The sequence below is a fragment of the Lampris incognitus genome, chromosome 9 (genome assembly GCF_029633865.1).
Source record: "Lampris incognitus isolate fLamInc1 chromosome 9, fLamInc1.hap2, whole genome shotgun sequence".
Lineage (NCBI taxonomy): Eukaryota > Metazoa > Chordata > Actinopteri > Lampriformes > Lampridae > Lampris > Lampris incognitus.
In genome coordinates this window covers 52,790,655-52,806,448 of record NC_079219.1, presented here as the reverse complement: position 1 = coordinate 52,806,448, position 15,794 = coordinate 52,790,655, and the positions used below count along the sequence as shown (strand labels likewise).

General features: G+C 43.1%; 2 protein-coding genes across 4 annotated transcripts; one reads left to right on the top strand and one right to left on the bottom strand.

The window, feature by feature from the left end:
- Window positions 1-1,705: 1,705 nt before the first annotated feature.
- fkbp14 (FKBP prolyl isomerase 14) lies at window positions 1,706-4,081 on the bottom strand. The gene is made up of 4 exons (XM_056286801.1): window positions 3,736-4,081; window positions 2,831-2,982; window positions 2,500-2,627; window positions 1,706-2,261 (listed from the first exon to the last, which is right to left on the bottom strand). Exons 1-4 carry the CDS (start codon window positions 3,930-3,932, stop codon window positions 2,103-2,105), a joined length of 636 nt encoding a protein of 211 aa, XP_056142776.1. The 5' UTR covers window positions 3,933-4,081; the 3' UTR covers window positions 1,706-2,102.
- Window positions 4,082-4,291: 210 nt separating this feature from the next.
- On the top strand, window positions 4,292-15,655 carry plekha8 (pleckstrin homology domain containing, family A (phosphoinositide binding specific) member 8). Of its 3 annotated transcripts, none has more exons than XM_056285773.1 (13): window positions 4,292-4,435; window positions 4,962-5,078; window positions 5,199-5,354; window positions 5,508-5,629; window positions 5,983-6,141; window positions 6,246-6,286; window positions 6,485-6,609; window positions 7,778-8,099; window positions 9,012-9,097; window positions 10,265-10,323; window positions 10,754-10,955; window positions 11,377-11,438; window positions 12,751-15,655. In XM_056285773.1, exons 1-13 carry the CDS (start codon window positions 4,396-4,398, stop codon window positions 12,946-12,948), a joined length of 1,689 nt encoding a protein of 562 aa, XP_056141748.1. In that variant the 5' UTR covers window positions 4,292-4,395; the 3' UTR covers window positions 12,949-15,655. The 3 variants fall into 3 exon arrangements, with proteins under 3 accessions (XP_056141748.1, XP_056141747.1, XP_056141750.1); XM_056285772.1 differs by having other exon boundaries at window positions 6,243-6,286; XM_056285775.1 differs by having other exon boundaries at window positions 4,299-4,435; window positions 4,945-5,078; window positions 6,243-6,286.
- Window positions 15,656-15,794: the final 139 nt, after the last annotated feature.

Here is a 15,794-nt window from a genome sequence, read left to right as displayed (position 1 = left end):
GAGCCTCAAGTGGCAACCAGAAAGATCAGTAGAAATAGGTTTTTTTAGCTTATGAGAGAGCACTGCACTGATGCAAATTTGAATTCTATTCTGATGTCAAATGGATAAAATATGAATCAGATGTGCTTTTGCATGAGCACATGCACACACTGTATTTTGGGACACAGAGCATTTATTTTCATATTTAGTTTGCCACATACACACAAGTTCAAGTGATTTAAGTTGAAATGAAACATGTCAGCATTCTGTAGCAGCTAATATCCATCCATCCACTATCTGAACCGCTTATCCTGCTCTCAGGGTGGCGGGGATGCCGGAGCCTATCCCAGCAGTCACTGGGCAGCAGGTGGGGAGACACCCTGGACAGGCCGCCAGTCCATCACAGGGCCCACACACACACACACACATTCATACCTAGGGACAATTTAGTACGGCCGATTCATCTGACCTACATGCCTTTGGACTGTGGGAGGAAACCGGAGCCCCCGGAGGAAACCCACCGCAGACACGGGGAGAACATGCAAACTCCACACAGAGGATGACCTGGGATGACCCACCAAGGTTGGACTACCCCGGGGCTCGAACCCAGGACCTTCTTGCTGTGAGGCGACCGTGCTAACTGCTGCACCACCGTGCCACCCAGCAGCTAATATACTGAGGGTAATCAAAATACAATATAAAAATACAATATAAACCACCACTGCATGGCACAGTTCAATAAGAGGACAGACTGACAGTCTTTTATTTTGTCTGGCAAGAAAATTTAAGGATGTACACTGTGCTTTTGGATGTATAAAAAAACAACCCAAAAACCTTCCTTCCCTGGTGATGTGTCTGAAGGCCAGCAACACAGCATAATTACACATAATTACCCATTACATAATGCCAACACTCCACCCACAAACTGCGTCTGAGTTTAGCTCTGTATGCTGTCACATGATCACTATTCAGCCTGTTTAAGATCTGTGAACACGCACAATTATTTCCCCAGACTCGAACGCAGAAAACAAGGCCTTTCTGTGATGTCTCCGCTGCAAACTGGTAGGAGGTCATCTTTGTGGACTCAGAATGCAAGTAAAAGATTAAATACTGCAATAAACCTACCATAAAATTATCCTTTTCAAGCCACAAAAGTACATTTGCCTGTCAGCGGAGGAGAAAATAATATCGTTGACTATAACCGGCTGACAGGTTTCTTGGCTTTCCCGTTTCTTGCTCGCTCTTCACCGTCTTGCCAAACCTTAAGATCACTATAATTTGAGACACCAGTCATTGAAAAAATTCTTCTCCACATATCGTGCTACCGGGAGGACATGAGGATGGAGGGTTTCTTTCTGTAAGTGTGAATGAATGTAGCATATAACATGAGGTGGAAAGAAATTCAGTTGAATTCGATAAGGGGCAGACTTTGATACATTATATCAGTCATCGATGAGTAAAACCTTAAAGAACATTGCTCGAACTCATGCGTTCATACATCCTCATTACTTTTCCCAAACTGCATGTAAGCTCATTTAGATGATGTCGTCTTGCCAATAAAATGACATCCACATAATAAAAGGATGAGTTAATTGCAAAACTAAAGACTAGGCTACAAGACAGGGATTGGTGCGCCCTCTAGTGGTACGTCTAGAATTACACTCGTCTGTAAAAGCATCAACTAAAACTCCAAATGTTAATTTAAAAGTGTTTTATTTCACTTGAGGATACACTGTAAAAAGACATTACGTAAAATAATCAGTGCATGTAGAATGTAGAAAAATGACTTAATACTGTAGATTGTTTTTAGAATTTCCATAAACTGTAGTAGAAATCAGTCAACAAAAGGAATACAACAGATGGATATTGTTGTGGATCTGATTTGCAGTAGATTGAATTGCTCGCAGTGTGATAAATAGTCTTTGAAAGACTTAAAGTGATTAGATAATGAACAAAAAACCCCCCCTGAATTTAAATATTTATTTAATTGTGCTGCATTCTGAGGAGCACCAAGACCTCAACAGGGAAAGATTTTATTAGCTATCTTCCACATAGAGTAGACATGACTGAATAGCTATGTAAACACTCCTGGCACTTTGAAACGCCGGGGCGAGCCCTGGCCTTCACAGTTCATCATGTTTCAAAGTGAACTCCCTGGCAGAAATGAAGCCGTCGTTGTCTTCATCTTCCTTTATGAAGATGTCTTCTACCATCACTTCATGGTGCGAGTCGTTGGCATGATATCCGTGTTTCTCAAACTCTTTCCTCAGGTACTCTTTCACCTATGGTGCAGACAGAATAATAAGGCGATATTGTCATTAGTGTTGTGTGTTCAAAATACCACCACTGCTATTATAATCACTGTCCCTGCAACTAGGAATTAAAATTACAATGGTATTATAATTAAGACTACTCCAATTACTATCACCATTATCAATTTGACTGAGTATTCAGCTAGTGCTAGAAACAAACTGTGCAAACAGCAGTTTGAAATGCTTCGCATATCGCACAGTTTCACACCTCTACTTTGGAGAGCTTCCAGTCATCATTAAGATCCATCTTCCTGAAGGAATCGTGAGACCTGGGACCGCTTTGGATCTCAATGAGCTCAATGTCAAAAATCAGAGTGCTGCTCGGTGGTATTTTGCCTGTCAACAAACAAAACAGTCATTTGAGAGGCATGAGCAAGCCATCAAAGAATACAGCAGGGGAGCTGAATTTAATGCAATAAGGAATGTAACGCCTCCTCATTGAGCTCCTATAATGGCATTTATATCAAGGAACTAAACAATTATCAATGAAAATTCATTAGTTAAGGGATGAAAACCAATTGATAATTCTCAAATGTTACCTTTTCCCTCCCTCCCGTATGCCAAAGCCGGGGGAATGGTCAGTTTCCTCCGTTCTCCCACGCACATGTCCTGAAGGCCTTTGTCCCAACCAATGAGCACCTCCCGGGTACCAAGAGTAAACCATACTGGGTTTTTATCCCCATGTTGGCGGCTGCCAAAAGTCACAGAGATCCATCACAGAGTTCTTCAAGGAAAAAAAACGTCTGGTGAACACTTACAACTTTTAACTAAGAGATTTAGCAGCAGAAAAACAAAGTAGGGCAGCTGGGCCTAGTGGTTAGCACCATCACCTCTCAGCAAGAGGGCCCTGGGTTCAAGCTCATCCTTGTGGAGTTTGCACGTTCATGCCATGTTTGCATGGGTTTCCTCCCACAGTCCAAACACATGCACATTAAGTGAATTGGAGTCTTTAAATTGCCCACAGGTGTATATGGTGTGTGTGGGTTCTGTAATGGCTTAGGGACCCGTCCAGGGTACCTCGCTACCTTCTGCCCAATGCCTGGTGTAATAAATTCCTGTCCCCTGGATTAAACAGGCATAGATAATGAACAGAAGACGCAAAGTAAAGGTCCATTCACTGTCATGTAACTCGTCTCATGAGGAGAAGAGGCCTATGGGTAACACGTCGACTTTCGTGGTGTTACATTATGTATTGGGACTGGAGTGGACAATGGGGTGGACCAGCAAGGGGGAGGCTGGTATAAGCATTCAAACTACACAATATGATTGGAAAATAGTTTACGATTAAGACAAGGTCAATCTAAAATATGATGTAACCCAGAAAAGCAGCTAGTATTAACAGCTAAAACAAGCAATGATCATGTTTAAAAAAAATCCTTTTGAGGATAAAAGTTAACAAATGTAGCAGCATGCAAGGCACGTTAGCTCGTCTACTTTCAGTTACCTGGAGTGAAACATGGTGCCATTGCTCTGCAGAAATCCCTCGAAATGAACCAGAAGCATGTCTCCATATTTGGACTTTCTATTACAAATAAGGGGCCTATGCAAAACCTCGGTTTTCACCTCTGGCTCGGGCAGTTTGCCTCCACTTACAGAGACAACGAGAGAGAAAAATATCGAACATAGACAAAGAAGCACCATGTTCCTTAAGACGGCTAACTTTCTACAAAGACAGCAGATGACGGCTCACCATGGCCAGACACAGGAGCCCGGCGAGGTTTTACACTACTTGCAAAAATGCCAAAACTACGTGGCAACCAACTTCAACGACTTGCAACAAACGTAACCGCTCTTCCGCCATTGGACAGCCTCCGTCGGCGATTGGCGTAAACGCTTTACAAAGCCCCGCCCACTTTCTAAAGGGCCACTGTTCATTGGTGTGCCAAGGCGTCAGACAACGCCAGTGACGTGCAGACAGCCCCGAAATCCTTCTGACGTGGACGGGAGGACCGTCCGATTCACGAATCCTTTAGTCACTTTTTTTTAGTCGTAGTTGGATCGCGAGCTGGCCGACGTTGCTCCAAATGGAGTCACAGCCGCCCGCTGTGCGTCGCGTCTCGCCATGAAAAACAAGTAATGACCCTAGAAAGAACACAACTAAACAATGGAAGGAATACTGTATAAGTGGACAAATTACATTAGTGGTAAGTAGCCCCAAGCATGTGGGATGTGTTCGATTCCGTGTGGCAGTTTGGAGTTAGCTAGCAGCGCACCGTTCGGGCGCATTGACCTGAGTTGATAACGTAACACCAAGACCGTGTAGCGAGCTAGTAGCCGGCTCAAATGTGTTTACTGAACGGGGGCTTGGCTCCGAATAACATTTCGGTTTGAGGTTACTCCTAGAGTTCTCAGCTTCTTCTTTTGCCTCAGCAGCTACCGACTCAGCCTTCATAGCTAGCATTAGCTAAGGTAACTAGCTGCCACCACCTGTCACTAATCGCATTTATACTTCGTAGCTAGCGTCACTGCAACTGTTGTAACCAACCGTTAGCGTTAATCCAGATTTTATTAAAACAGACAACACCAGTGATCATGGACTGTTATTATGATAGTCGGCTACCGCTAAAGTAATACAGAGGATATAATGAAATCTTAGATGTGAATAAAACTTTAACCAGTGCACCGAGTCTGGGAATGATGTCATTTCTGACAGGACGATGTCTCTTTTAGGTTGGCAGCCACGTTGGTTTGTTCTTGATGGAGGAACTCTGTCTTATTATGACTCCCAAGAAGATGCCTGGAAAGGATGCAAAGGAAGCATTAAAATTTCTGTGTGTGAAATCCAAGGTTGGCAGTTTTTTTCTAATTATTGTGGGTTGTTTTTATTCTATTCGCAGGGATTAGAAGGCCTGAGATGATATGTAAACTGTTACTCTATGTCACTTGTTGTCCATGGCTATTTTTTAGTTCATTCCTCTGACTTCACACGAGTTGACCTGATAATACCAGGAGAACAGTACTTTTACCTTCGAGCCATCAATGCAGCAGAGAGGCAGAAATGGCTGGTGGCCCTGGGAACAGCCAAGGCTTGCCTTACAGATAATAGAACTAAGAGAGAGAAAGGTAACTAGACTATTTTATTTTTCCCTGCCCTAACACGGTTTGCACTTTTACACATCCCTTTACCCATACAATTTTAATCTGTTTACAGCAAGTCGTCTGGGCTGTTTTGAACACTTGTCAGTCTTTTGCTTCCCCTGTTCTTTGCTACCACAGAGCTTCAGGAGAACACAGAGGCACTGAAAACTAAGATGTCTGAACTCAGGTTGTATTGTGACCTTCTCCTCCAACAAGTAAACAAGATCAAGGACAGTGATGAGCTCAGCGACTCGCCAGAGGTAAGTTAAGGTTTAGATGAGCTGTTGAAATAAGAGAAGGTTTATTTTGTGTGAATCTGCAATTCAGGGCACCTCATTGAAACTTTCAGATGCATCAAAACAAAATCTGCCTCCGTGTGTGAACAGACCAGTTCCTCATCAACTGGCAACAGCTGCTCTGAATTGCAAATGCATTTTAAGATACAGTTTACACCAAGGTGTTTATATCAGCAGAGGTTATTGTACTCTGCTAAACTACATTGCTACTGACCTGTACTCCTGCGCTTGACACAAACATGAAGACGCATATTCAGGACAATGTTTTCCTCATGTGCCACTGTTCAAGAATGTTCATTCCTGTGGGCGTTTTTCAGGCAGGTATGGACACTGGAAATATGGTGAGGTCTACATGCACCACTTTCCTGAAGACTCTGGAGGAGTGTATGCAGATAGCTAATCACACTTTCAGTGCAGATATGGTAATGCAGAGTCCGCCTGGCTCTCCCCCAGTAGCAGCTATTAAACCACAAAAGGTATGGTTCTCTCATGGCGCTCTAAATAGATAGGGGAGTTAAGTATTTGATCGTTCCATAAATCCAATGCTAATGCTATGCTCATGTTTTTTTTTCTCTAGCAGATCAAACCTGTCAATCAGTCAAATCAGAACTCTGTAGAAAAGTAGGTTGTTTGCTTTGTTTCTTGCAATTCTCCTTGTTTTGCTCTACTAAATTAACCTTGATTTCTATTCAGACCTTTTCTGTCTACATATGTGAAATTCATTCAATTCAACATAGCCAACGTAAGTCATTAAGCTGCATTGACGCTGTTTATCTGCCCCTTCAGAATTAACACGGGAACTTAATATATTCATTCTAGGTGGAGAGCATCGGGTGAATTCTCAGCAGAATCAATAGCACACAATGACCATAACCTAGATTCTGGACCAGAAGAACTAGACAGACCAGACACACCCATGCAGAGAACAAAACTGTCCCAAACAGGTCAGTCATCTCTAGACAAAACAACTCTTCATTATACTTCCACAGTTTTATCCAAACTTGGAGCCATTGTGGTGTTCCATAAAGGAAAAGCCACAACAATTGAGGTGCATCCAGCACAAATGGGTCATGGCTATTGTGTATTCTAAATCTGGTCTGATGGGGATAGATTATTCCCTTGAAGAGGGTGGACAAGGATTTATGCCGGGCTACGTTATTGCATTTCCCTTGGCATTCACTCAATTAACAAGAGCCCCTATCCAAGCTAATGCTGGGGCTGGGAAGTATACACAGGTTGCTGCACTATGGCCTATTTTAAATCAAACAATACTTCCCTATCAATGCTCTTAACATACTTTAACAAGTATATATCAACCCAAATATGATAAAGCATTTAGCATTTTTTATGGAAAATTAAGTTAATGGTCAGACTGATCATGAACACAACAGTGCTAATTGGCTATAATGGCCCAATTAAGCCAGCAGTAAAAGCAGTATCTTTCAGTTGCTTGGATTGCTGAAGACTGAAACACTAAGTAACCCAAATGTTTTAACATAGTTAAAAAAAACTGAGATACAATCGGAGTTACTGTGAGAGCCCTAAAAATAGCTATAATAACTTTGAAAGGAGCTCTTGCCTGGGATTATTTCACTAAGGTATTTACCTCTGCAAGGAGGACTAAGCTTTAATGCTTTTGTGTGCAGGTAATATACTATTGGGATGAAGATAATCAGGACATCAAACAGATTAATATAGGCTTGTGTAATTTCAGTGGCATTGTATGCCCTGAAGGACACTTTTTCCCCCCCATGTTGAAACATAGGCTGAATAAATTGCATTTAAATTAAGATTGTGCTGCAACTTTCTTTTGCTTTTTGAGGCTTTTCATCTGTTGAGGCCGACACCTCAACAATACTGGTGTGCGTCCCACCACGTTACTTTTTTCAAAGTATCCATTGCCATAATTTATATATTGTGTCGTGAGTCTGCAAAATGCAACTTTGCAAAATGCCTCACCCAAGCTGTTTAAAAAGACTTGACTTGTCATTGGCGATTGGCAAGTGTTGTCTTCTGTAGTATAAAGATAAAGCGCTTGACTAAATGTTTTTTATGTGCTTGTGTATTTCCTACTCTGTCTATTTGTGTGTGTATGGGTGTGCCTCACCACAGACAACAATACTGCTGGCGATGACAGCATATTGTCTGCAGAGGAAGCGGAGAAGGCTACCCAGAATCCCTCTGAGTCTGAAAATGTTGACCAACCCAGAGAGGATGGTGATAATGAAGGAGTGAGAGAAGAAGGGCAGAAGCACAAAGCAGACCAAAGTCAAGAACACAACAAACAGGAAGTGAGCCACCTCCAGCCTCAGGACCAACAGGAAGCTATTACTGACCAGGACGAGTCCGAGTTTAAAGACTGTACCTTCCAGGATTCCACACAGCCAGAAGAGACAGAGCAGGTGGAAACATTCTTCAGCACAATGAGTCACAGGTAGGCAAACATTCTTCAGAACAGTCGAAGGCTCTAAGACACATCAATTACTTTATAAAAGGGACCAATTGTGACACTTCCTGATAGACAGACCAAATTAATTAGTGTTACATGTAATATCCTTTCACCCCGAGGCACTCCATGTTTCTCTGCTAATCCTTTCCTTTTTTTTCCCCACCCAGTTATTTAATTTGAATTTTTTTAGACTAAGGAAAGAAACCATTTGAACTGTATGTGACCATTTGTAGCCTGTTCACAACAATTGCATGTCATAAGATTAATCAAACCCATCTGCTCTTCTTGTTTGTTTTTGCACTCATAGTAGCCGTTTTGCACAGGATGAATGAATAACAGGTTTCAACTGCTTTGAAAGAGTGATGATGTCATAATGAGTGTTTTTATATTGGTGTGTTCTCTCTTGATCACATGACATGTACAGAGATGCCTCCATCTGATGATTGGGTTTGTAAAAATGTTTTTGATACCCTTTCAGTCTTTCTTTCAAGCACATCCTTTTTATAGGCAGTGAAAAGTATTACCAAGCAAATTACTAAAATGTGAATTATTTAAACTATAGTGTCAATGCTTGAAGTAGTCACTGTTTTACCGAACCAGTATTTAATTACAAGATAAAGAACCTATGTACATTTTTGAGTCTGCTGATATAAATGAACAGAAATTGAGGGTTGACATGGCAAAACTGACTGTCCAGAACCAGAACCAGGTAGCTGATGATGTCTGCTGCTGACAACAGAATCGCATGACTGTGTGAATCATTTCTCTGGCTTGGTTTTGATGTGTGTACCTTTTTTTGTTTTGTTTTTGCTTTGTTTCATTAAACAAATAAAAGTTTAAATGGGAGACTTGTCTTAAATATATACCCTCCTTTTTTGGATCTGTTTCACTTTTTAGATTTAGTGATATAAGGCTGGATGACGACAATGGTATCCCAACACAAGACTTTTTGGACTCATGCTATGCAATAGTGCCTGTATTAGGTAGGCCAGTTACTTTCAATGTCTTTACATCTCTCCCTCTGGCACTGTTTGTTTTTCCTTCCTTTGCAATCATCCTCAGCCATTTCAACCATTATAGCGTTCAGTGAAGTCAGTCAAAGCTAATCCAAGAACTGATCCTTCCTCTCCTGCCATCCATCCGTGCATGCTCTATCATTCATTTGGAGGCCGCTGTCTGTCTTGCCTCATTAACCCTAAAGTTCTTTTGACACCCTCACAATTTTTGTGTGCGCCTACATCCTTTTTCGCTCACTCTGTTTATTCTTTGCTGCTTATCAATCAATCATGTTGAATAAATGAGCATTGTGATGTGACTGTAGGGGGTAGTTGTTATTGAGTTGTGGCGAGGCTGTGGTTCAAGTCTGAGAGCGCTGCAGACTGTGGATGACGACATTTGACATATAAAGTTTCTGTATTGATTTTACTCTTACACAAAGTCATAATTACAGCATGTCTGTGGTATAATATCTGTTACTGTGTGCTGAAGTATGCACTAGCCACATGTTTAAGCTGGAACAGTCGATATTGTGTACTTATTATATAGCAACAGATGTTAGTATACCACAGACTTATTGTAATTATGACTTTTTGTAAGAATAAAATTGGTAGTGAAACTTAAGTGGTCACATATTTGCTGCCACATTACCCGCACAGGTGCTCGGTCTTCAGTATAACTATGACACTAAAAGCACCTGAAAGACTTACACACACACACACACCTCTTGCTTTTTGCATATTTGCAAATATTGGTATTTGGAGGGCAATTTGTTTGATTTGACCAAGACTGTGGTGGGCATGTACCAGTGTTGTAGTACTCGAGTCCAGGACTCAGACTCGAGGTTTAGTGACTCGACTACAACACTGGCACGTACGTTGGTTGTGTGGTTTGTTCAAGGCATTTGACCCAAACATCTTTTAGTTAGGAGATGAAATTCTTTCAATTACTTGCCAACAAGGGATTTTTCATCCCGTTCATTATCCCTTAACTCATGTATTGAGCTCATCTACACTGTTGGATCATTGGCTGTTGTATTGAAACTGAAAAAGCAGTACCAGCACCACTGAGGGTTCGGGGTAAAGGACATGAGAGACAAGCAGCTGTGCTGAATAGGGTATAGAGAAATTGACCAAGGACTCTCTCTTCCTCAGACAAGCTGGGCTCTACAGTGTTTGCACCAGTTAAACTGGATTTTGTAGGAAACATCAAGGTAAGTGTGTCCGTTTCCTTTAAATGAATTGGAATAAAAGGGCACTAACGATTTTTTTTTTTTTACAATTTCAATTTGCTTGATGCTAACTGGGGAGCTTTTTTTTAATTTCATATGAGATCCCTGTTAATGGATATCTAAACTTAAACAAGTGGTAGATTAAGTTCCTTGTTAAGTTTTTTTTTTTTTTACATTTTTTTAATGCAATATCCAGATCTCATGGAACAGACTTTTAATCGGTTTTCAACAAATTTCAAACATATTGAAATATCCATTTGTATAGTTCACAATTTGGTTAACAAACATGTTACAGAAATGACTGTAGGTTGGAATCAATAACTTACCACTTGCCTGTCATACTTCTGTCGTCCTCTACAAGCCCCATCATCCCGGATGTGTTACTACATGACCCTGTCCCTTTTTTAAACAGAAAATTCACCAGAAGTTGGTGTCAGAACCCGAGAGCTTCCCCACACTACAGTCCATTGTGTTGCATGAGGTGGAAACTGATGTAGCGCAGGTCCGTAACTCGGCCACGGAGGCTCTGCTGTGGCTCAGACGAGGCCTCAAGTTCCTTAGGGAGTTCCTGTCGGAGGTCAATACAGGGGAACAAGACATCCAGGGCGCACTTAGTGAGTTGGCTCCCAATGCTTTCCCCGCACGTACATGATGTCCGTTTAAAAGTTCTCTTGATCGACACTCGCTCAGATTAATCAGTCAATATTTAATTTTTGTGAGGCTCCACTGGCCTCGTAAGCCAGATGTTTTTTAATCGCGGCAGTACTTTGAATTTTTACTTCTAATGTAATCATTAGCAGGTCCACACGTTCACTTGCAGTTTTTAATGGAGTATGTTTGTCATTTTCACGGTGATTAAGAGGACCCATTCGGCATAAATTGTCTAATTAGTGAGGCTTGATAGATGTAACAAAGTGATACACATTTTTGAGCCCATTATTTGTGGCCCTCCATAATACACACAGAGGTTACATAATTATTCAGGGAATCGTTAGTCTTGACATATCCTCAGGATCTTCCTTCTCTCTCACTCAGACACTGCCTACGGAAAAACCCTTCGGCAGTACCACGGATGGGTTGTGCGAGGGGTATTTGCAGTAGGTATTCCTCAGCAGCACTTTTTTTGGGGGGGGGGGTAATATACACAGTAATCAGCCAAAACATTAAAACCACCTGCCTAATACTGTGTAGGTCCCCCTTGTGCCACCAAAACAGCTCTGACCCATTGAGGCATGGACTCCACATGACCTCATCCGATACCAAGATGTTAGCAGCAGATCCTTTAAGTCCTGCAAGTTGCGAGGTGGGGGCTCCATGGATTGGACTTGTTTTTACAGCACAAATCCTCGATCAGATTGAGATCTGAGAAATTTGGAGGTCAGGGCAACACCTTGCACTCTTTGTCATGTTCCTCAAACCATTCTTGAACAATTTTTGCAGTGCAGCAGGTTGCAGTATCCTGCTGAAAGAGGCCACTGCCATCAGGGAATACCGTTGCCATGAAGGGGTGCACTTGGTCTGCAGCAATGTTTAGGTAGATGTTATGTATCAAAGTAACATCCACATCAATGCCAGGACTCGAGGTTTACCAGCAGAACATTGCCCAGAGCATCAAACTGCCTCTGCTGGCTTGCCTTCTTCCCATAGTGCATCCTGGTGCCCCAGGTAAACGACACATGCACCTGGCTGTCCACATGATGTAAAAGAAAACGGGACTCATCGGGACCAGGCCACTTTCTTCCACTGCTCCATGGTCCAGTTCTGATGCTCACGTGTCCATTGTAGGCACTTTCAGCGATGGACAGGGGTCATCATGGGCACTCTGAGCAGTCTGCGGCTATACAGCCCTATACACAACAAGCTGTGATGCACTGTGTGTTCTGACACCTGTCTGTCATAGCCAGCATTAACTTTTTCAGTAATTGAGCTACATTAGCTCTTCTGTGGAATGGGACCAGATGGGCTAGCCTTCACTCCCCATGCGGATCAATGAGCCTTGGCGCCCATGACCCTGTCGCCGATTCACCAGTTGTCCTTCCTTGGACTGCCTTTGGGAGGTACTGACCACTGCATACCGGGAACACCCCACAAGACCTGCCATTTTGGAGATGCTCTGACCCAGTCGTCTAGCCATCACAATTTGGCCTTTGTCAAAGTCGCTCAGATCCTTAAGCTTGCCCATTTTTCCTGCTTCCAACACATCAACTTCAAGAACTGACTGTTCACTTGCTGCCTAATATATCCCAGCCCTTGACAGGTGCTGTTGTAATGAGATAATCAAGGCTATTCACTTATCTGTCCGTGGTTTTAATGTTTTGACTGATCGGTGTATATATCTTAAAATTACGGCTTTATCTTTAAAATTATCTTATGAGCCTGGCATTAGTGACTCTTTCTCCACGTCCCTAGTTGGCCCTGAGAGCTGCCCCATCGTACGAAAGCTTCACGGCTGCCTTGGTGTCCAGAGAAGGTGACGAGCTGAAGAAGGACTTCATCAGCGGCATGCACAGGGACCTCGGCATGTACCTGCCCGCCATGGGGAAGCAGTTGGCTATTCTAGACGCCCTGTATGAGGAGTACAACCTGGAGTCCGACGAGGTGGTGTGAGACTGACCGGAATACGACTAAAGGATCTTGCCGCAAGGAAGAAGCCTGACCCCAGAGGCCAGGTGGCAACCAGGTGCTGTGAAGCAGGGGCTAGACTAGAGGCTAGGCCTAGGGTGAACGCGTGCCACAAAGTATCATGGGTACAAAATAGTCTAAAATGTTTCAGTTAACTTCTCAAACTCTACAGGCAGTAAAGCATACAGTTTGAAAGGTTTAAAAGTCTGGGTTTAGTAGCCCTCAGGGGGGAGAAAGGCATTACTAATACAGTGGTTGTGGGTCAGCAAGTTATGCCTTTGTTGAAAGGCACTCATTGATAGAGGGTTGTGTAGGATTGTGCCCGTTGTATGCAGACTCCAACCATACTGATTTATGTTGCCGTTTGTCTTGGTGCACATTTTGTCATGGTATTGATGTGTGCTTCTTATGTACTACATGCACTCTTTTGGTACATAAATATAGGGTATTGGACTCTAGCGAACTTAACGAAATATATTTTTGATCAAGGCTATCCTGTTACCCTCTTATAAAAGGATTTTATATAGACATCCTTAAAACTGACACAAAGGGCCATTTGGATTATTGTTAGTTTGCCCAAAATATGCCTTCAATATGTGACCGAATCTCAAAATGGGCAAATCTTTTTGACGTATCTTGCACTGACTGTTGAAGTTGTCCATCGAGATTTGTGGTCAGTACTGACATATCTATCTATCTAGATGGATAGATATCCCTAAAGTTTGAATCTGAATGCGGTAGTCGGGCATTGTTTTCCTGTCTTCACAGTACTGATAACTCATAAGCTATTGCTCTAGACAGAGACTCCACAGGACCAAAAGAGGACGGCTTAAGCTTGCGCTGCCCATCACAATACAGGAGAGCATAATCTAGTTGTCCGAGTACTGTCAGCTGCTCGAACTCGATAACGGCCGTATTATTTATTTCAAGATCCTCTGCACAAATCTATGCATACTTTGTATTCTTCTCTATATATCTCCCCAGTCTATTTATTAAGTTAAATGTTTCATGATTAAAATCATTTGAACCATTTTGAGTTTTATGTGGGCTGTATGGGCCTCTGCATTCATAGAGCATGGTTACTGGTTGCATGAGCTACTGTGTAGGATCTCATGGGTGGCAATGGAAACCGAATAGCGAATTAGGCCTTGATTTACCGTAGTATTGTAACAGTCAGATTATTAAGGCCATAACACTGATCTTTCCTCTCATCTCTGCTCTTGATAACAAATAGTGTTGCTCAGACAGTATTAATAACCATGGGATGGTGGACACTCCTTCATTGCCTGGACTTGCAGTTTTGAATGTCAGCAAGTTTGATCGTGTAATCCCCCCCTTCCCCTTTTTCTCTCCAAGTGTACTTGGCCAATTACCCCACTCTACCGAGCTGTCCCGGTCGCTGCTCCACCCCCTCTGCCGATCAGGGGGAAGGCTGCAGATTACCACATTCCTCCTCCGATACATGTGGAGTCGCCAGCCACTTCTTTTCACCTGACAGTGAGGAGTTTCACCAGGGGGCGTAGCACGTGGGAGGATCACGCTATTCCCCACAGTTCCCTGTCCCCCCTTAACAAGGCGCCCCAGCTGACCAGAGGAGACGCTAGTGCAGCGACCAGGACACACACCCACATCCGGCTTCCCAACCGCAGACACGGCCAATTGTGTCTGTACGGACGCCCGACCAAGCCGGAGGGAACGCGGGGACTCAAACTGGTGATCCCCGTGTTGGTAGGCAATGAAATAGACCGCCATGCTACCCGGATGTCCTTGACCGTGTTATTTATTTATTTATTTATTTTCCCAGTTTTTCCCCCAATTGTACTTGGCCAATTACCCCACTCTTCCGAGCCGTCCCGGTCGCTGCTCCACCCCCTCTGCCAATCTGGGGAGGGCTGCAGACTACCACACGCCTCTTCCGATACATGTGGAGTCGCCAGCCGCTTCTTTTCACCTGACAGTAAGGAGTTTCACTAGGGGGACGTAGCACGTGGGAGAATCATGCTATTCCCCCCCAGTTCCCCCTCTCCCCGAATAGGCACCCTGACCGATCAGAGGAGGTGCTAGTGCAGCAACCAGGACACATACCCACATCCGGCTTCCCACCCGCAGACACGGCCAATTGTGTCTGTAGGGACGGCCGACCGAGCCGGAGGCAACACGGGGATTCGAACCGGTGATCCCCGTGTTGGTGGGCAACAGATTAGAGCTACTCTACCCAGACAACCTTGATCGTGTTGTTTGTGCCCTGCCTGACATAACACCTGAGGGGCATTGCTAGCCTGCAGTCAGTCTGTTAGGACGTCCTTTCGTCCATTTGAAAAGCTTCATCAACAAAACCGAGGGTTCAATTAAGAATCCAGTCCCGGGCCAGTGTTTAATGAGACTATACATGTGGTTTTGCCATAAACTGACTGACAGCCATTGGAACAAAGCAGGAGGGTTGTTCACATTGCTTTTAACCGGAGACATGACATAACACTTTAAAAAGTACTCTCCCCATCCTTTGAGTTTACAGAAGGTCATAACAAGTCATGGGCAGGGGCGTTTACGTCAGATATGCAATAGACTAATTTCCTGTTATGTATTATTCCTAATGTTAATCCTGTATTGTGTCTTAATACAAGTTGATTTTTTTTCTATAAATGTAAATAAGACGATATTTGATTTTTACTTAATAAACCTATTGAAAATATCCTTAGGTGTGTTTGATCTTTTTAGTAACTTTATCAGATATCGGGTGTCCGTTATGACAGGAGTAAGAACTTGTCCCAGTTTTCTCTCTTCTCTTGCCACCATGCCTCACTATCATTCACATGTCAAGGAAACAACCC